Consider the following 22,966-nt stretch of genomic DNA (forward strand, 5'->3'; position numbering starts at 1 on the left):
GTGTTCTTTGCTGTGTCTTTCTCTATTTTTTTTTTCCTTTTAAACACTTGTTTGCATATTTTGGCCAAAGAAATTCACATAGCTACAGAAAGCTTCTTCCAAATAACTAGAAACAATAAAGTTAATGAAAAACAATATGTCCCCAAAACATCTACTTCACATCTTTCTGATTTGGTTGAGTCACTCTGGTTGTACGTTTCTAAGTATCAGAACACACACGCGCTGACCTTTTGCTCATCATAAATCATAAACTACCCTTTTCCTGCCAAGGTTTAGTTTAACCCAATTCTTCACTAAGGACACCTCTTCCACCCTCGCTGCAGATTTTCCTCAGAAGGACCGGCAGGGCAATTAGTGGGTGGATCAAAGGATGCCATCCAGACCTCTGCTTCGCCTTGTAATCATGAAATTCTGCTGCCCATGGAGCCGATAAGTGACAACTACTGCTGGTCAGAGAACATACAGAGGTACAGATTGTAGATTAGAGCTGTTTCTTCAAACTTTAGCTCTGAATTTAGAGAATAGTTTCACATGAATCGTCAGTGGGTACCATAAAAAAAAAATATCTGCTGTTTGGCTAATTTTCTGCTTGATCGGATCTAACCGAATCACCAGCTGGTTGGAAACAAAAAATTAAACCTTTCAAACCATTACTGAATTAACAGATTTAAAGTGGAAGCATATAGCACCAATTTGCATGTTTTCTAAGACTCTAATCCAAACACTTTGAATTGAAAAAGCTTCCTGGATGGGAAGCGAAACATCTTCATACTTGGAAAACAAAGTCCAGTGGCTTGTTTTTAACTTTTTTGGAACATGTAGCACCAACAACAATGCAGTTTGGGTTGGATACTGTTACCCTGGGAACAAGTAAAAGGATGCAATAGCTATGTAGATAAATACCCATCTATATAAATACCCATGTAAATACCCTCTGCAATAACACTGTATAGTAATCCTGCTTAAAAAAAAGTATTAAAAGACTTCAGCTGTCATATATATATATATATATATATATATATATATATATATATATATATATATATATATATATATATATATATATATATATATATATACAGGTGCTGGTCATAAAATTAGAATATCATGAAAAAGTAGATTGATTTCAGTAATTCCATTTAAAAAGTGAAACTTGTATATTATATTCATACATTACATACAAACTCATATATTTCAGATGTTTATTTTGTTTAATTTTGATGATTACAAATGACAACAAATGAAAATCTCAAATTCATCATATCAGAAAATTAGAATATTACTGAAGACCAATAAAAACAAAGGATTTATAGAAATGTTGGCCAACTGAAAAGTATGAACATGAAAAGTATGAGCATGTACAGCACTCAGTATTTAGTTGGGCCTCCTTTGGCCTGTATTACTGCAGCAATGCGGCGTGGCATGGAGTCGATCAGTCTGTGGCACTGCTCAGGTGTTATGATAGCCCAGGTTGCTCTAATAGTGGCTTTTAGCTCTTCTGAATTGTTGGGTCTGGTGTATTGCATCTTCTTCTTCACAATACCCCATAGATTTTCTATGGGGTTAAGGTCAGGAGAGTTTGCTGGCCAATTAAGAACAGGGATACCATGGTCCTTCAACCAGGTACTGGTAGCTTTGGCACTGTGTGCAGGTGCCAAGTCCTGTTGGAAAATGAAATCTGCATCTCCAAAAAGTTGGTCAGCTGCAGGAAGCATGAAGTGCTCTAAAACTTCCTGGTATGTGGCTGCGTTGACCCTGGACCTCAGAAAACACAATGGACCAACACCAGCAGATGACATGGCACCCCAAACCATCACTGACTGTGGAAACTTTACACTGGACTTCAAGCAACGTGGATGAAGTGCCTCTCTTCTTTTCCTCCAGACTCTGGGACCTTGATTTCCAAAGGAAATGCAAAATTTACTTTCATCAGAGAACATGACTTTGGACCACTCACCAGCAGTCCAGTCCTGTTTCTCTTTAGCCCAGGCAAGACGCTTCTGACGCTGTCTGTGGTTCAAGAGTGGCTTGACACAAGGAATGCGACAGCAGAAACCCATGTCTTTCATACGTCTGTGTGTGGTGGTTCTTGAAGCACTCACTCCAGCTGCAGTCCACTCTTTGTGAATCTCCCCCACATTTTTGAATGGGTTTTGTTTCACAATCCTCTCCAGGGTGCGGTTATCTCTCTTGCTTGTACACTTTTTTCGACCACATCTTTTCCTTCCCTTCGCCTCTCTATTAATGTGCTTGGACACTGAGCTCTGTGAACAGCCAGCCTCTTTAGCGATGACCTTTTGTGTCTTGCCCTCCTTGTGCAAGGTGTCGATGGTCGTCTTTTGGACAACTGTCAAGTCAGCAGTCTTCCCCATGATTGTGTAGCCTATAGAACTAGACTGAAAGACCATTTAAAGGCTTTTGCAGGTGGTTTGAGTTAATTAGCTGATTAGAGTGTGGCACCAGGGGCCATCAATTTTGAACCTTTTCACAATATTCTAATTTTCTGATATGATGAATTTGAGATTTTCATTTGTTGTCATTTGTAATCATCAAAATTAAACAAAATAAACATCTGAAATATATGAGTTTGTATGTAATGTATGAATATAATATACAAGTTTCACTTTTTAAATGGAATTACTGAAATCAATCTACTTTTTCATGATATTCTAATTTTATGACCAGCACCTGTATATATATATATATATATATATATATATATATATATATATATATATATATATATATATATATATATATATATATATATATATATATATATATATAAATATACACACACACACATGTGGATGCACTGTATATACTCTTCATACCCATGCATCTTTTCTTCCATTGGCACCTTATTCTTCTTCTTTGACTATTTGAACTGACGTAACAAGCACATTTCTCTGAGATCAATAAAGTCAATCAATTAATCAAACTACAATCAGTATTACTGAAAGGCTTCAAAAATTATGTCAAAGGAACTTGAGACAAATAAAAAGATATTTTGAAGGAAATGAGAAACATCTCTACTGGTTCTCATCTCTACTTCTACTATCAATGGTTCACAGATCTAATGGTTTTTCCTAATCTGAAACAGGAAAACCCTCTGGAAATAGTTCATTTCAGCCGTTTAATCCAGAATGTTGTTCTTTTAGTCCAGTTTTACATCTCGTGAACATTGATACTGTCATATTCATGAAGTCAGAGGATGCGTTCTGATGAGGCTGGCTAGTCAGATTAAAGATGTAAACAAGAGAGCATTCTCCTCTGTTTGAGTATTTAACAAACCTTTCTTTAGGCCCATGATTCTGTATTAGAAAAATGTTTTTTTATTTGGTCTGATGTAATACTAATCTATCATTCTTGAGCTTATTTCCTTCAGGCTGACTAGAGGAGAAAACTACTTGCTGTGCTCATTTTAACCAACAATTGGTCTTTGGGATCCTGATGGTTTAATCAATTAGATCAAATTGCTGAACCGTCCAATCAAAGATATCAAACATGCAGTCTATTAAACTAAATGGTCAGAATTAAAAAGTGCTTTTTTTTACTGAGCAAAATAAAGAGAGGTAAACCCTGGTGCAAAGCAGACAGACAAATGTGACACATATTCACACATTACTGTGACAGAAGCAGGTCACTGAAGGTGTGCCAAGAACACGCTGTCAGATACCCATCGCCTTTAAATCCTCGTAGTTTCGCCCCCCCCCTCTACACCATAAGAGCAAAAATAACCCAAAACAACTATCTAGGTTTATTTTTATTCACCCTTTGTGCCGATTCCAAACTAAGCTACCTCAACATTCAACGATGGAGACCTGGGGGCATTTCTCATCACATTTAGGAGTCAATGAACGCATAAAGAAACATTTTCCACAGTGAACATTTTACACCAATGCTGCGGTCACATTAACCAAGAACCAAATGCTTCCTCATATTGATGTTGGAACTGTGCACTAGCTGAGGTGAACAGGAAGTTCTAGAGAAAGAAAAAAGCGTGTCGAAAAACCACATAGACGAATTGTAATCTTACTCTAATTATATTTCAGGATGGTGTTTCTTTCTTCCTCTCTGGGACTTATTGGCCAACAACAGCGAGGTCACTCTAAAGTCATGGAATCCTATTTGTGCAAAGATTATGGCCAAACTTAGTTGTAATGCAAATATTTTTTTCCCACACAGGGCATGTTTTTGGTGTGAAAAGGCTGCAAATTTGCTGAATTTTCATTAGTTAATCCAATGAAAACAGAATATTTTTTTACAACTGGAAAGAATCTGGAGACTATATCATTAGAACATAGAACATTTTCCTGAAATATTCTAATCCAGTTTATAATCTAGCTACCTTCCAATCAAGATAAATTGTTGCAAGATTTGTAAATTCAAAAACTCCCAAAAATACAACTTTATAGGAGCTGGCAGATGCGTTAACCTCGATGCAGAAATGTTTGGAACCAATGAAATGCAGCATGTGTACGATGTCACCGCGTAAACGAGAGGCGGAAGGCTGAAACAAACATGGCTGTTCTGGTTTCATTTGGAATACCCACTATTTCATTTTGGAACGCGATCAAAATGACACAATTTTTACCTTTGAGGATGGGAATGTGGTTACGTATTCCCCACGGCTGGATTTGCGAAGCATTTGATTCATCAGTTAACTCCGTGAAACGGCTACAACTGCTGTGATTGGCTAAAAATATGTGACTTGGGATGCAGGCACCCAATCGGCTCAAAGACCTGTACTGAATGTCCCTCCAATTTGTGAACACTTTCTACATGAGGCTTTCCAGATCAATACATGTAGTTATATTGAATTCTACACCGTATCAATCTGGCTTAAACCAGGATAATAATCTAGAATTGTTAGTAAAAGACAATCCTAAATGTATGAAGTAATGTTTCACATGTTTGTAAGGCAAAGATTTTTTATTAATTTAGATTATGCAACACTTCTTTTAATGTATTGTTTGTTTCTTTATACTTTTATAGCTAAAAAAGTTAAAAGCAGAAACAAAAAGTATGCTTTTTTAAGCAATAATTTAAAGGTCCTTAAAGAGCTTGCAAAATAATACATCACCCTTCATTTCTGTTCCTCAAAATTGACTCTTTTTTATTGCACAGAAATCAGGCTGCAATAACTTCCACATCTCAGTGTAAACTATGGGTCAAATTAAACCTATAACTTCCTCTTTTTAAGCATCATATCATGAATTGATGAAGTTCAGTTATTTCCCTTCAAAGCAGATGTGAAGATGCTGAAGCTGCAGCGAAACTGCATGGATCATTCTGCTGACGAGGCAAAATTTCTGCCAGATGGATGAATGGCAATGAAACATTCAGACCTGGAGGTCTGCGTGAAAATGATTGCTTTTGTTATAAAACCGCTGCTGCAAACGCAAAGTGCAGCCAACACCTACAAAGGTGATCAATTGTTTCTTCATCTGGAACAAAACTGAACTAATCTAGCAAATTACACATATGATTGCATGTTGCAATTCTGCAACAATCACATCCCAATGAAGTTATCTGAACAAACTGCAGACCAGCTCAAATGGGAATTCAGACAGAGCTCAAAATGATCTTAACTACAAAAGCAACTAAAAGTTTAGTTGCTTCAAGCATTTCTTCAAATGTAGTTTTAAAAGTACAGCTTAAAGCTAATGGAAACCAAAGCAGCATTTTTTTTTTTAAGACTATGTCAATATTACAAATAAATACAACCTTTTTGTGCAAAAACGTTATGGACATTAATATAGAAACATGGGAAGATACATCACACCATGCTAAAATGTAATCTCTAAAGAAGCAAGCATTTTTGCACAAGTCTGTGTCCAAAGATATTGGATAATTTAGTGGAAGAAAAAAGTGTAATTGAAGAAAAGAGGAAGAGCATCACTGGGATTCTGGACTCAGTCTGTGCAATCATTTAATTTAATGCTCTTAGTTTTTGGGAATATATAAGAATTATGCTCTAATCTGCAGTTACCGATCCATCGGTAACATATTTTAATTTGACAAACTGGATGTTCTCTGCGTTCTTTTTCCTGTTTGGTGCGGTTGCAATTGCGGATCTTGATCTGGCTGGAGCAGAAGTAAAAACAACTCTGGCTCCGTTTTTTGACAGTGCCGGATGGAGAAGACGTACGTGAACGGGGCGGAGCGCTGACCGAGTATGTGGAATCTGGGGGTTATGGATCTTCACCAAACTTTTCTAAACAAAGCTCCTTTTCTTCTTTTTTCTCAATGTTTTTTCTCAATTAAATAGCCTAGTAAACTAGCCCCACCCGCCAGCGGCCAAAATCATTTTTGCCTGCGAGTTTGGTCTACCCTCGATCAATGCCCCAGGCCCTAGAACTGGCGGGCCAATCACAACGCAGAGATGCATTTTGAATTTTTGGATGCAAAGCGGGTGGGGTTTTGAGGGCAGGACGACAAAGCTGAGCGACGCTGGAGAAAGCACAACAAGGAAGATGGCAACAACTATTGAACAGTCCTCGTTGGACTCAGCTTTGGAATCAGTTTTGGAAGGATTTGACTTTGGTTTTGTTGAAACGTGAGCAGGAAGAGGCTCTACGCTCATTCATTTTTAAGAAGGGTTCGCCGTTTTACCAACAGGCTGTTTGTTTACATTCCCCCACCAGCTTTCTGTAGCGCTTACTACGTCACAGCTAATTGCGCTCATTGGTCAGAGCGTTGGACAATAGGCACAAACAGCGGTTTGAAAAAAATAGCAAGACCCAGAATAGTGACCTTTGTCTGGTATTAATGGCGTTCAGGTCGGATGGATGCGTCGCACTTGAAAAGATCAGATACGTATCGGATTCAGGACCATATAGCCAAGCGGCCTGGGTCTCATTGGAAAAAAATCGGATTTGTGTTGCTCAGACTGTTATGAAAAGATCAGATCCAGGTCGCATGTGGACCAAAAAAATTGGATTTGAGTCACTTCAGGCTGCAGTGTGAACATAGCCTTAAGGCTGATTTACCGTATTTTCACGACCATAAGGCGCACCGTACTAAAAGGCGCACTCTCAGTTATGTGTGCCATTTCTGTATTTAACACACACATAAGGCGCACCGGACTATAGGGCGCATTTTTTATATACAGGTACATGTCCTCTACTACCTTTAAATACCTCTACTGCGTATTTTAAAAATACAGCGGGCCCAAAACTGAGTATGACTGTGCTTTATTCATGTATGTATTACAAATTAATCAAACCTGCGAGCTGGCCATGAGACAGACACATCGCAGATGACACAGCGCTGTGATTACTCCTAAATTAACTTAAAATCCTGAAACCTGCCGACGGAATATGTTCGCTTTTATTGCCGGTATCCTGGTGCCTGCACTGTAAATTATTTAGATGAAAAACACCTGCCAGCCGCCGCGGTGAGGCTGCTGTTGAAGGGATTTACTGTCGGTGCACCGCTGGTATGTGGGGGTCTGAGCGCCTCCGACAGAAATAGATAATCTGGATGAACTGACTGCAATTAAGTTTTCAGGTGGCCTTTCTCACTTAAAAACATATTAAAACTACTTTATTCCCACTGATCACAGCAAATATAACTGCAAGATTTAGATTATTTAGATGAAAAAACACCTGCCAGCCGCCGCGGTGAAACCGGAGGAGACCCGGCCCAGAGGCTGCTGTTGAATTAAGTTTTCAGGTAGAAAAATAGAGCGGGAGCAAAACTGAGTATGATTGTGCTTTATTCATGTATTTATTACAAAGTATTAATCAAACCCATCAAAGCCACCATCCTCTGTTTCTGAATTAAACAGCTGCGCTAAATCAGACATGCCAATTTCCCATTCTTCGCTTTCAGTCACTTTCCGTGCAGCGCGGCTCCTCAGAAATAATGCCGGCTTTTGCGAAAGCTTGAACAACAGAGCCAGCAGACACTTTAGTCCAAGCATCTACAATCCATCCGCAAACGGTGGCGTAACTTGCCCGGCGCTGCCTTCCACTTATCCTGAAACTGTGGTCTCCGTCTGTCATCCATCGCTCCCACGCCGCTCGCAGCCTTACTTTGAACGGCCGCTTCACACCGATGTCGAGCGGTTGAAGTTCCTTTGTCAGACCCCCGGGATAACGGCGAGCACAGCGTTCATTTGATTAATCTTTTTTTTTTCACATCGGCTGTGAGATGGGCATGCAGCGATGGTGATGCGTGGAAAAAAGCACCTGGTCTCCTCACATACACCTGCCTTTCATCATCTCCCCAGCCCGTTTCATTTGCGTTAATATCATGTCATCAGAGCGCTGTGTCTGTCTCGCTGTCAGCTCCCAGATCAGCTTCTCTGATTGGTTGATGCGGCGCGTCCAGCAGCAAAACTTCAATTTTTCCATCTCGAGCAGCAGCAGCGCGTTGGCGGAGCGCTCCCGACGCGCTGCACCTGCAGCTCAAAACGCGCTGCAGGACCTTTTGCTGCACCTATACGCGCGTCAACCATTGACTTTGCATGTAAACTCGCTGCTTCTGCTGCACCTGCTGGGTCCGGTTCACACCGATGTCCAGCGGTTGAACAGCGAGCACAGGGTTAATTTGTTTCCCCATGTTTTTCACATCAGCTGTGAGATGGGCACGCATGGAGTTACATATTAACAGCGATGGTGATGAGTGGAAAAAACACCTGGTCTCCTTACATTCAGCCACTCTTTCATCATCTCCTCAATGAGGTGGTCTCAAAAGTCGCAGTTACAACACACATAAGGCGCACCGCACCATAGGGCGCACCGCACATTTTGAGGGGAAAAAAAGACGTTTAAGTTATTATAAGTTAAGTTATTATAGTCGTGAAAATACGGTATACTTCGAAACCAGGTCCTCTGCGTAGGTGTCGCAGTGAACGCAGAGACGTCCCCGCCCCCTCCGCAGACACTCTGCTGCACCTCTCTCAAATTGTAGCTGACCGCAGACAGTGCTGCAGAAAGGAGGTCGGCTTGTTTTGTTTTTATGACTGCAATTGTGGAAAACAACTCCTGAAGATGGACCCACTAGAAAAGCGAGGTGCACAAGAACGCTGGGACCCTTTTTACACCTGGATCCACGCTCTTTTGCGCCCTCATGTCCCTCCGTTGTCTCACAAACTTGCCCCCACTTCCTCATCACCTCGGCCGTATCTAGACCCACAGCGTATAGCACAGATCACGTTGAAAATTGAGCATCAATCAAAAATGTCTGCAAGCTCACTGCAGGGAGTATAAGCAGCCTTTTAGTCTGGTTTATCAGGCTACTTATTCAACACACTTTTTCCTTCCACTAAACTTTCCAACAACCAGCTTCTTTGTTAATGACCTTACATGCATGAAGTCCCTCACTGACAGACTGCTGGACATTAGTAAAGTCAACATATGTGTGATGCATTGCACTTTTGAAATAAAGTATTAAAGTAAATCCGCTTCAATATGATCTAAATGTGCCTGGGGCACCTATCTTGTTGGTTTCTTTCTGCTCAGACTCACCTGTGACATCTGAGGCCTGAAATTGATCTCCTTCAGATCCACGGATCCGGGGGAGAGGTTGTGCAACATCTGGCACAGGAGCACCCCGTCCCGCAGCGCCTGCGCCAAGTCGAACACCACCGCCGTGGGCCACACGACCCGGTGGTTCGGGGGCAGGACCTTGCAGTCTATCAACCAGCGGCCGCATTGCCTCCACTCCTCCATCTCTGCTGCGGGGACACACTGACCGAGCCCTCAGACTGCTTCACAGCCGGCGGAGCGCTGCGTTCTTCTGTGCGCGAGCAGGCGACTGTGGTCGGTTTCCTTCTCCGAGGAGCCTTAATCATCCACCGGTGCTTCTTTAATGATGTGATGTCACAAGTTTAGGTTAACAGCAGCAATAAACTGGGCTGGATCACTGCATGTCAGTGACCCCAAACATGAAGGCTGAAAAGAGAAATTAAAAAAATAAAATAAAAAATTCAGGAGAATTTTCTTCTCTTCATTCTCAAAAATAAACAATGGAGAAAAAAAAAGTTTATTTGCACAAATCCAGTTGGCAAACAAAGAGCGAACAGCTGGATGCAGCGGTGTGTCAGATAATCCAGTGAAGCAAAGAGCAGAGGAGGAAGCCCGGAGTCACTTACCGCATTTGCATTTTACGTTTTGTCACAACCAAGCGAGAGAAGAAAGAAAACGCAAACTTTTAGTATTTTTATGCTAAGAAATAGAAATATAAAGAGAAGTGGAAGCAAGCTGAGAACAACAGCCCAGTCTTCAGCCTTACACGTCGCTCTTCGCCACCGGAAACATGTCCAGCGGGAACAAATAACAGAGGAGCCTGTGTTTACAATCAGCTCCGTTAAACGTCCCGTTTCTGTTACAATGTATCCAATCTGAGCGCACGCGCCAAAACGTGGGAAAGATTTACAGCCTTCTCTTCCGCTCCCTTTCCTCACGCGCGTCTCTTTCCCTCGCTGGTTGTCTTTGGCTTGGAGATGTTTCTGTGGTCCCAACTCCGACGCGCTGTTCACATTTGACCCGTTGCCCCCCTCCAAACGCTTTAGGTTCGTCCCAGACCAAGGAGATAGAATGACCTCACGGCTTCCCGTTGGCGTTTCCTTCCAACCTAAAACTCGGACTGCATGCCCCGACTTTCCCAAAGTGTCTCCATGCTCCTCCATACATAAAAAAAAAAGACATGGGAGTTTTCAGTGTTTTGGAACTGGTTGGCAGTTTGAGAGCTGGCTATCGCCACCTGGTGGATAAAAAGTGAACATTTCATGTGCTGGTTGAATATATTTTCTTAAACTCTAAAAAAAAATATATATATATATATATATATATACATTTTGCACATTTTCTTCTTTTGGCAACTTCTTCTTTTCGACTATTTAAGCTGAAGGGGTATATTTCTCCACTTTTAGATCAATAAAGTCATCAGTCAATAAAACAACACCTGAAGAATTAAAGATTTTCCATTCTGGGTATTTCCCAAACCAGAATGCCTAAAAGGAAGGACTGCGATGGATATCAGGATATAACTGGTTTAAAAAAAGCATTTTCTGTTAACTCCTTACTGTGTATCACTGTATAAATGTTGGTTAAAAGTGTTCTAAAAAGCAGCTACAAAGTGACTAAATCTGTTCATAACAAGCTTTACATCTCTGATGTTATTGATGATTTATAAGGGAAGCTGTAGCCATCTGTGTGTTGAGAGATGGATAGAAGCGGCTCCAAAACAGTCCAGGGAAATAGTGAGCACTTTGTGACCACGGTTCCTATTTTAGTCGCTTAAAACATAGATAATCTGATTGGAACATTTCTAAGATTTTTAAACCAATTCCATAAGTGATCAGCATCAATATATATATATATATATATATATATATATATATATATATATATATATATATATATATATATATATATATATATATATATATATATATATCTACTGGACTTTGTTTCCAAGTTTGAAGACGTTTTGGTTCCCATCCAGGAGGTTTTCTCCATTTAAAATGTCAGGAATAGCGTTGAGTTTGAGGTTTTTATACAGTAGCCCCCAAAGCCTTGTTTTTGCAAATTAAAACAGACGAAGGGCACCATCCAATTGGGATGGGGGTCTGTTAGCCTGTTAGCCTCTGAAGAGCAGAGTTCGACCATTTTGTATGTTGTCGCCAAAGTCTCCAGTAGCAGATAAAAGTTGCTAGGTGTATTACTGGGCGCTTTTTGAAATAATAGTGCTAGAGGGGTCTGAAAAGTCCCTAAATATAGTGAAAAAAAGCGTTAAGTTGGTGACATGGCTCTTTGCGCCATTTGTTTTCAAATGGTTTGCTGCTGTATGTTTGGACCATTTCCAGTAAATGGACTGATCCAACGTGGTGGACACTGAAGGATTATTATTTGTGCACAAATAAGTAAAAAACCATAAATGTAAATAGAGTTTTATGGGGCCCCCAGGAACTTGGGGTCCTAGGCAACTATCTAGTTTTGCCTAAGGGTAAGTCCACCCCTGCCTCTGTCCCAATGTCTCTAACTTAAAGATGTAAACATTGAAATATCAGCAAGAACTAAACAGGAAATCAGAATGGTACTGGGAAGTAAATACATATTTCAGTTAGACTTAGATTTTAAGTTCAGTATAAAATGTAGATTTAAACTCAAGACTGAATACTGAACTGCATCAAATTATACTTAAAGTATTAAATCAATGTTGTATGCTGATTATGTAGCTTTCATTTTTCTTTCTTTGTAACAGACTTGTTTACTAGTTGAAATGAACAGGAAATATGTAACATGCGGATAAGGTTTAACTGATCTTGTATTTTAACAGGGGGGCTGTACTCTTTTAAGAGCCTCTGTACATGCCTCAAAGTTGTTATGGAGCAATACCAGAAAGTAGACCCTGTCTTTCCTACCATAACAAATGTAAAAATAGAGTTGCTGAGCAGCTAAGAGTTACAGTGGATCCATGGTAAGGATAAAACAATACAATAGAATATATCAAATATTGAGTAAAGTTGTAAGAAACTATGTTTTAATGCAATGAAAGGTTTTTATCAAAATACAAATACAAATAAGCATGCTGGTATTCAATAAGCACTCAGTTCATTTAGGCATGTAGACATGGTCAAGACAATCTCCTGCAGTTCAAACCGAGCATCAGTATGGAGAAGAAAGTTGATTTGAGTGACTTTGAACGTGGCATGATTATTGGTGCCAGTAGGGCTGGTCTGAGTATTTCAGAAACTGCTGATCTACTGGGATTTTCACGCCCAACCATCTCTAGGGTTTACAGAGAATCTCTAAGATTCTTGATCGAACGAAAGTCTTTGACTACAGCTGATCAATCAGTTATATATTTCAATCGGATGTAATCCAATTTCTACCGTTTGCAAAAGGTGATAAAACCTGACGAATCTCATCATTGCTGTTTGAAAACAATGCGGCACAGAATGCAGGGTGAAATGTTTAAGAGCAAGGGTTTTTCCCCCTGCGGTGTTAGTGGAACCAAAAAAAGAAGAGATATTGGATATTAGTAGAGGAGGCTATTGAATGGCAGTTCGGCTGGTATTTAAAACTTTGTTCTGCTTTCTCTAAAGTGTTTCATATGTCAGCTGAAACAAGCCTGACTTTCCCCACTTCAGCTTTTAGCTAACAGTTCGATATGCTTTATGCGTCTCCTATACATTATTGGTGAAGAAAAGGAAAGAAAAATCTATGCTCTCTTCTTTATTCTCTCTAAAATCTATTACAGACACGACCAATCCCTGCGGTGATTCAGCTCAGTCCACAGCTTTTTACACCTCCTTTTCTTTCAGAATATTTTACTCCTGCTCGGAGCGTTGAGGTCAGATTTTCTGCACTTCTATTCCTATTGAAATGTCATTTTTGTAAATCAAACAATCACAACCGGTCAATTAAATTCTTAATTGCCACCTGTTCATGGTTAAACGGCCTTCGTCATGTCTCATTACTCTCTCTGCTCTCATCATTGTGCCTCCCCAGCTCCCAGACTCCCACTGGGATGGAACATTTCAGCCAATTTATCTTCTGGCATCAAACAAAGCTCATTTTTCTCTGCTTATATGATCTATCTGCAGAACCATTTATGTCCCTTAACTTTTTATCACATTCGGTTGTGTTAAAAGAGTAAATATGTCTAAGTTTGATAGGTATTGTATATAGTAGAACTACAGAAATGAAAATGAAGGCATATTTAGAAAAGGTTTTAGATTGTTTGTCAGATGAAAACCTTGTCAGTACTCAAACTGAAAGGGGGAACTCTGATTAGACTTTTTGAACCTGCTAAAGAAAAACATCCCCATAGCCTCATACCACCACTGCTTTATTTTATCCTGTAGTGTGCAATGTTAGCCACCTCTTGCCCTTGCAAATAGCTCAAACTGCCTTTGCAAATATGTTAAGAGTGTATAACAATTAATTTGAAATCTTATTGCAGATTTTGTCATGATCTTGGTGCTGAAAACATAAGCGTCGTTAGACCTATTTAAGGGTGGCTTCAGTCACCCTTTCTTTGGCATTAGCCACCCTATAATTATTTTGCGATTTAAAAAAAAATATTTTTTTTTTTCTGTATTTATTTTTTCCTCATATTTTCCCAAAACAAATGCAGTAAAGCACCGAATAAAAGCCATAAAGAAGACAAGTTAATCTGAACAATCATAGGCGTAACTTCCTTAAGGACTGGTGTGGACATGTCCCCACCAATCTTGACCGGTAGGGGGACAGTCCCCACCAATATTTTATACACGTATTTTGCTTTCGGTGCTGTGTCTGATTAAAACCCCATTCATGCCGCTCCTCAGAAAGAAAATAAAAAAAGTTCTCCCCGCTGCTCACCGTCCACAAACCCCGACAAAAAAACTCAGAAAAAAGAATCTGTTGCCTCTCGCTTTCTCCCCATCACCCCCCTCCAACCTCTCCCCATAACATTTGAATTGAAGATATCCGCGGGTGACGGGTCGGGTTCGGTAGTCAGTTTTCCGTTTTTAGAGGGTTGTTTATTTTGCGTTTATTAAGTGATGGCTGTGGTATATTAGCTTTCACTGCTATAAGCTTTCGCAGCAGTGATTGATTAATTTAAACACCTGCTCTACTGATGGTCTATCGGAGTTGGTGTTTAGGTTGAACATAAAGAACACCTTTTATTTAAAGCTTCTTGTAGATACTGTTTTAATCCCGGCTTCACTTAAAACTTTTTCCTGACTTTGATAGTGTTGCCATTCAGTAGCAAGCACTGCGCCCCTTTTTCTTTTATATGTACACGTATATTTAAGGCAAAGACAGGCAGGGGGCCCCCTGAGAAGAAAACCCATAAAACAGACCCATTCTACAGATAGAGAAATGTTAATAGAATAGACATCCATTATTTGTTCTAGGTTTTGTCCCTCTCTTCTTGTCCCTTTTTCCTCTCTATCAGCGTTCTGATGGCATTTTAGCCAAAGGATTTTTATCAAAAACATAATTAATGTGCACAAATAAGGATTAGTTGTATTAACCATACATGGAAACAGAGTTTTATGGGGCCCCCAGAACTTGGGGCCCTAGGCAACTGCCTAGTATTGCCTAATGGTAAATCCCCCCCTGGATACCCTGCTGGTGGATGTTCTTGACAGAAAGACGGAGTTGCTTAATCATATTCTGCTTAAGGTCCCATAAGATCTTGTCCGAGTCCTGGTTTAAAAGTAAATTAATTTTAAAAAGTGACCCAAAATTGACTGTCAATAAATGTTCTACAAAATTGATATATTTATTTGATTTCTTTGATTTGTACTGTCTGTTTAGATTTATGTGATATTTTTTGCACAAAATATATAAGTGAATATTGTAACAGTTATGTTTTCAACTGTAAGCATTAAATTGATAAATGTTATTCGCATTTTTTTGGCTTTATCCTTTCCAACAAAAAAAAAAAGGCGTCGCGCAGGTAGCTCCCTTTCCTTATGAGCCGTCCCCACCAATTTTCAACACAAAGTTACACCCTTGTCTTAGACAACGCCTTAGCAGGTGCACTGAAAAAATTTGCATTATCTTCTAGGGGCTGAGCCACCCTTGTCTCTTAAACCTAGAGACGCCCCTGGGCTGATGTCTGATCTGATTACTCATTTCATTCACCTGCCTGTCTCCGTCCAGTTCTCTTTACCACTGATCTGATCCACCTGCTTCAGCCTCTATTTAACCGGCCCCCCAACCGGTCAACAGTGCCAGGGTTTTTTGAGCCAATGGTGAGAAGGTTTCCAGCAGTCCTGTGTTTTTAATTACTTGATCCTAACCCGTTCTGCCTCTGGACCTCTGAGCCTCCCTGTCCCAATTCTGATCTGTTTGCCTGACCAGTCTTCAGACTCCTGTTGGATCTGCCTGTCTGTGAACTGAACCAAGAACTGTTTCCCAACTCCATTCTAGATTTTCCCTGTGCACCCCTTTGGACCTCCGATCTCCTGGCTCTAGCTACCAAGCACGTCATCGACATCTGCTTTGCCCTCCGGAGTATCCTGCCTACTTTTCTCAACCTATTGTTGGGAGATTTCTTGAAAGAAGAGTATCAGCTGAGAGATTGGAAGCTGTGAATTTACAGTCAGGATGGATTGTGTTGAGGATCCAGGAAAGGAAAAGTGGATTAAGTCTGCTTTTTTTTTTTTTTTTTAAAAGACCAGTAAAGTTTTACAAAGATCTTCTGTAGTTTCTGTGAGTGAGGGGGTTGTGGTCTAAGAAGCTTGTTTACAGAGGATAATAGCTATTGGAACGGTTTCTCATGACGTTTGGGTAAAACTGTGACCTTGACTCTACTTTATGCACAATAAACACTTATAAATGAGTTATGAAGTGTTTATTGTAAAATGTAACAAGAAATTCTTAAGCCACGTAATAAGTGATCATTTGTTAATTTTTTTCATATAGTTAGCATAAACCAGAGTCTGCAGAGGAGCAGAAGAATCCGGAGGGATAACCGGAAGACAGAGTTAAAGCAGGAACAGGTTTCCAGGCCAGAGGATCAGAAGTCCGAAGAGGCGGCGGAGGGATATCCAAGCCGGGTCAGAAGACAGGTCCAAGGTCGTTAAAAGGCAGAATCAAGGTTACAGTCCAAAAACAGATCAGGCAACATTGCAGAACAGAGGTAACCAAAACTCAAAAAGTCCTGTGACAGAAACTAGTCAGAGTTAGGTGATCAGAAAAACACAGATAGCTAGAAAGACTCTCACACTCGGCTAAAATAACCTGGCACCGATGGCTGGAAACAGGTTGCTTAAATAGAAAGCAGGAACAAGTGAATCTGATGAGTGACAATGAGCGCTGTGCAGAGCTGAACAGTTGGGCGAAGAGAGCCAAACCCAGTCGTCAGTGTCAAGATCATTAGTTATACAAATTTTTACATTAGTTACACATAAGTTATATAATGAATGTTAGGTGTAAAAAAGGCAAAACATAAATCAGGATTACTTCTTTTTTTCATATCCATTATTTCATAAAGGCCGGACTTTTGGACTGCATGACAACATTTGCCAACAGATTCCATCAAATAATCGATGAATCTCTGCAGCTCAACCAGAGTTACTATGGTCCACTTAACTCACATGTGTCAAACTCCATCCCTCGAGAGGCGGCATCCTGCACCTTTTAGATGTGTCCCTGCTTGAATAAGCCTAAATCAAATAGTCAGGTCATTAGTGCTGAGGAGGTAATTAATCCATCTGAATCAGGTGTGTTGACGCCCATGACATAACTTCTTCTCTACTTGCCCAACCTTGTTAGTTAAGCCAGTCAGCCTAAGCTTGTTGGTTTGTATTGTACCAAAATATAGTACATACATTTCTTATTTTATTTGTAAAAAATTTCAAAAACCATGCACCATTTGCTCTCCACATCCCAATTAAACTTGAGGTTTGTGGTTAGAAACTGACAACATGTGAAAAAGTTCAGAAGGCATGTATACTTGGCCTGGAACCAGATGTGAGATGAAAGCATTTGAGAATTTCCTACTTTGTGGTTTCTGTGTTGTCACAACCTTTTGTTAAGGCTTCCCTGAACTTCCAACAGCCCTGACATTTAAGAGGCCCTGGTATCAGCACAGAAAATGACTGTTAATGAGAGCTGAGGCTGTGTTTTAATGCACCTCATTATATCACAGCAAGACATTTAACTGTGTGAGCTTCCATATGCAGTACTATTCGCATGAAGACGAGGGAGTTGCATATAAGGGTGGCCTTTGCACAGTGAAATCTGTGATGTATAAATATGCTTTGAGAGTGACAGCAGAGCCATGAGATCACTTAACCTTTTAAGACTTTTCTACAGACCTATGAGACTAAAAACAAGGATTAAAAGTCTCCATGCAGGCTTAGAGGGAACTGAGCTGCTAAACTGACAGGGAAGCAATGTTAATGGAAGAGGCAGACATTCAACTTGCAATTTCTGTGGAATTTTGTGGCTTTGAGCACCACCAGATTGTGGTTTTAAAGCCATTATAGCAATATGCTGCTCTAAACAGTTTTTATTAAAAGTAAACAATCTAAATCTTCTTCAGACAGATGCACCAAGGTCAATTATTTTAGAAAAATACAAGTGTGAGATCGATTTGTAGCCTTTTGCTTTCCTCTTTTCTCCAGGAGCAGATGATTACAGCTTTAGTATACGGTCAGGAGCGAGTTATAGATCATTGTAGGTTGCATGCATGAGGAACTAAAAAATACACAAGTAGAAAGAAAGAAAGAAAGAAAGAAAGAAAGAAAGAAAGAAAGAAAGAAAGAAAGAAAGAAAGAAAGAAAATACATAACAAAATATTAAGAATAACTAAAATAAACAAAAGAATTAACAAAAACTGCACATGAAAAAACTCTTAGTAAAAAACACATTAGGCAAAATGTTAGAATAATCATTTTCCAATAAAAAATTTGTGAAATGAAACAAACAAATAAATATTACAGCTTATCAATAAGAGAATACAAACACTAATGAGATAAACTACAATAATTAATACAATATACTACTAAAAAAGAACAATTATGTTGAGTCTCACACTCCTGTTTTGCCTTAATAAATAAATATCCCCTGTATTTTTCCCAATGTAGTCATACAAAGCATGAAATGCTGTTTTATTATTATTTTTTTTAACTACACTTTTAATCCAGTGGTGTACCTTTGCTGCTCAAAGGAAAGCGTTGACTTCTAGACTCCCTGTCCTTAGCAGCTCTCTGAAGTGGGTATAATCTGTGAATGTGACACAAGTCTTTATGAAGATCCAGCTCAGCAGAACCTCTCCAACCATAAGTAATGGCTTTGGAATAGATTAATAAGCGCCATAAAGTCTCATACAAATTGAGCATATAAAGCAGAAGAGGCTCTTACTTCCTAGAGAACAGCATCAGCTAATTTTCAATTAAGATTCTTGATATATTCCACATTAGCATGAACTGAGCACCAAACAGAAGGGTGTTTCTCTGCAGTTTGCTCAATAGATCTCCATTCAGAGCTACATTGGCATAAAGCCTGCATCAGTTGTGTTGTTTTTGTTTTCTTTGCCTCTAGTGTTAGAGGTTTTAAAGATGCTGCTTTGAGAAGAAAAGCAGATAACAGTTAATCAAAGCAGTTAGTCTTGTGGACCAAGTGTCTTTAGAGTTGAATATGCAGTCTTTTTTTTAAAGCAGTGAGATTAGCATTGGGAGAAATGACTTATTGTATTCAGAGTTGTGTAATTGATCATGGCTTGTAGCTGGTGTGGGCTACAGGATAGCAAGTTTTATATGACATGATGAAAATGGAGGTCAAGAAGCATGAATCACCCTGCAGCATGGACAGGTGGCTTTTTTTTCTCCATTCAGTAAATATCGTATTTAATCGTTTTTTAAATCCAAATCTAGAATTGGAGTGAAAAAATGAAAATGTATAGAATTAAGTCATAATGAACAAACAGCTATTGTTTTTTTCCATGTGCAAGAAAGAAGGGTTAAATCTAAAGTGATCCATGATGGCCCTCTCCTGGTAGATTCCAGAACTGCTCAATAATTTCTAAGCCAGGATCTCACCAACACTTTGCTTGTGTAAACCTTCCCCACATCAATACAGAGCTGTTCTGAGTATGTGCATGCTGAGATCCAGTGGAGCAGAAACTGGTGAACGGACCAGCTGTTAGGAGTGGGCAGTGCCAGTTTGTGCTGAGCAGTTGGCAGGCCTGCTGGAATCGGAGCAAATGTTTAACTCAGTCCAGCTTTTTGTCACAGTCTAACCCTCCACAGAAGGTAAAAAAAAAAAAATAAATAAAAATGACAGTGTTATCAGATTTTCTATGCATCAGCTGCCTGTAGTAATATTCACATAGATTTGAAATCTTTTTAATTTTATTAAGTAATCCTTTTTCCAAATTCTCTGGAGGAAAAAAAAAGTCTAATTGAATATATTAAAGAGATCAAGATCTGGGCTGTGATTCTGGGGAGGACTTTCCAGAGTCTTAATTCTCAGCCTGTCCTTGGTGGGTTTATTGCTGTGTGTTGGGTTGTTGTCAAGTTGCAGGATCCAGTTCTGCTTCCGCTATTATTTTTCCATATGATATTCATTATTTCCCCACTTCTTTTTCTTCCTAACCCTTCCTAACCGATGGTGTAACATTCTCCTCCATTCCCCTATGATACATGGAATTCAGGGTGGATATTTTATGGTGAACTGGACAGATCCGGCTGCAGGCAAAGCGTCCCCAAACCAAACTCATCCCTCTTCATGCTTTATAACTCGTATAAGTTTCCTTTTTGGAAATAGTTTGTAAAAAATCTGTTCTCTCTTCTGGTGCCCAAGTTATTCAGTTTCAAACCAAATGTTGCTCCTAACTCAATTCAAGAAATGAAGGTTCTCCATGCAAAGACTGACTTTAACCTTCAGAGACCAAACGTTTATTTTCTTAGACATCTCCCATAAAGTTTGCATCAACAGAAGAAAGAGCTTAAGTTTAAAAAAGAAACTTTTAGCAGAGCGTGAGTCTGTATGGATTAACTGACACAGCTGATGAATATCAGTCTGTTAGAAATTCTGTTATATGTCTACATTATACTCTCAACATGATCCCATCTCTTTTGTGAAGTGCACCATTCCTTCCTGCAGTAAAACAAACACTATTACTATTACTAGCATCCTTTACTTTTTCACAGCTAGGAGGATGTTTTTAAAATTGCAAGCTTCGTAACTGCATTGCCCCCATTACACCAAGTAGTCTCTCAGTCTATTTATTTTACTGAGAAAAGTCACACATCCACTAGGTTCAGTCAGATTTTTTTGCTAGGTATTTTGCCTTTAATGTGGTTGATATACATTTTGCGTAGTAAGTCTGTTATGGAACAGAATGAATCCATTCTGAATGGCGTGATGGGTTGAAAATCCTGTAGCATTTACAGCGACATACCTGTTTGTCACATGAACACTGAAACTTTTATCAAAATAAACCTAAAGAACTGTTCAGGTTCTGTTTCCTTGGGATTTTTCTATGATTTCAGTCATGAAAGCAGTCAATAAGGTGTTTTCCATGGTGTGGCTCTATTTAACACAAACTTTAACAAATTGATGGTTAAAGCTTATTAAGCTATGCTGGCATGTGGTTTTTCCCAAATTCTGAAACTGGAACAAAATACAATATTTTTCTTTTACTCTTGGGTTTAGAAATAGAATTTTGTCCATTTCAGTACTCTTAACAAACCCTCAACGACAGTGTGAACAAATAAAGGAAACAAAAACATACTTTTATACAACATGAAATTATCTGGTTTTGACAGTTTGCTCGAAAATATTTTGTCAAATGAATACATAAGTCTCACTAACTAAACTAAATTACTAAAATATTTTTTTTGAGGATAGCCCAAGATATTGGAATGCACCAATGTAAAACATAATAAAAGAGCAATTAAAGAATATAAAACCCAGAGTAACCTTTTAGGTAAATTTTAATATTCAAGAAGTAAGACACTGTTTCTATAAAATTACTAAGTGGTAAGAAGGTAAGTAAGCTTTATTTATTTAGCACCTTTCAAAACCAAAGCCACAAAGTACTTCACAACAGTTTAAAAACGTCAGAAATCATACAAGAGGCCAAGAGAGTAAGAAATCATAGCAGCGCAAAAGGTAGTTAATTAAAAGCATGTACAAATAAAAGGGTCTTCAGTAAGTTCTTTATCAAGATTTATCTCGTCTTGGCAAATTTATTTGAAGGCAAAACTGCATTCCAAGGCACACATACACGCAATCCAAGCGCGAAAAGTAATCACATCCTTTTTAGCCCTGCAGTACATAGCCTAATAGTGATGGAAAAACAGATGTGAAGATGATAAAACAAAGCAACCTTTAGGAGCCTTTTCCAATTTGGGACACAGGTAATAACTCTGACAACATATATCTTAAAAGCAACAAGATAGTAGTTTGCAGGGTCCTTGAAAGACACTCTTTGACACAAAAATGTAAGGTCACTAACTAAAAAAATACAAATTCTTCTACTAAGATAGAATATATATAGTCATGCACAAAATACTGAGAAAATAGCAATGCACAAACTTTCCCACAACACTCCGTTGAACAGGAAAACGCTGTACAGAGGTGCATTTCAATATCAACAGCATGCTCTAAACATGACTTTTAAATGATTATCAAATAAAGGCCACGAATAAACCTAATAACAGAGCATATCGAGTCAATGTTTGCAAGACTGCAGTAGAAACATTTTTAATGACTCTTAAAGAACTACATACGGTGATAAAATTGTGGCAGGATCATTCTGTAACAGGTGGGTTGCCAGTTGGAGCCCCTCACTCCATCTGTCTCTATTGCTGTGACCTTGGGCACCACTTCACCCGCCCGTCTTCCAACCATCAGTGTATCATGATGGATGAATAACAGAGAATTATTTTACCAGGTTTTTCAAGCATCTTTAACAAGTGAATATTCAGGTGAATGTCCTCCCACAGTCTTGGTCTGGACATGCAGAGAGAGGCAGATGTCACTAAATAGCGTGACATAAGATCTAGCCGCAAATGGCAGAGGAGCTTGTGGCGCTATTTCCAGAGAGAGTACAGGGACGCTTGTATTGTGTGGTTCACGGAGACGTGGTTTGATGAACTTTTTCCCAGACTTATTAGTTTCCCTGAATGGTTTTAAACTCATCTGCACAGACAGAAATTTGACAGAGAGCAGAAAGAAGAGAGGAGTGGGCTGGTGGTGTTTGCAAGGGAGAGATGGTGTAACGTGGCTCATGTTCACATGAGGAAACAGATGTGCTCCTCAGATGTTGAGGTACTCAAGGTTGGCATGGGGCAATACTATCTCCTATGGGAGTTTGAACGTGTGATAATGCTCTGTGTTTACATCCCTCCTACCACTGGTAGCAGACTTGGTAGTCTCAAAGTTCACAGTTCTTCAAACAATGGTACATTTTAAAGTTTGATATGCTTTGCAATATGCGGTGATTACATATTTGTGATTCATCCTCATGAGCAAATATATTTTCCACAGTCCTC

The 22,966-nt window shown here is 39.3% G+C and overlaps 1 protein-coding gene across 11 annotated transcripts in view; it reads right to left on the reverse strand.

The window, feature by feature from the left end:
* The window catches only part of vav2 (vav 2 guanine nucleotide exchange factor), a 320,101-nt gene extending 309,430 nt beyond the window's left edge, over positions 1-10,671 (reverse strand). For 10 of the 11 annotated variants that reach the window (XM_038268286.1, XM_038268283.1, XM_038268281.1 and 7 more), the window contains exon 1: positions 9,480-10,671. In XM_038268286.1, the coding sequence (XP_038124214.1) occupies positions 9,480-9,683 (204 nt within the window). In that variant the 5' untranslated portion in view covers positions 9,684-10,671. The remainder of the gene's footprint in view (positions 1-9,479) is intronic. The other variant, XM_038268275.1, reaches the window with a different exon arrangement.
* Between the last annotated feature and the right edge of the window lie 12,295 nt (positions 10,672-22,966).

This window comes from Cyprinodon tularosa, unplaced genomic scaffold (genome assembly GCF_016077235.1).
Source record: "Cyprinodon tularosa strain WSP-4 unplaced genomic scaffold, ASM1607723v1 ctg7, whole genome shotgun sequence".
In the NCBI taxonomy this organism is placed as follows: Eukaryota; Metazoa; Chordata; class Actinopteri; order Cyprinodontiformes; family Cyprinodontidae; genus Cyprinodon; species Cyprinodon tularosa.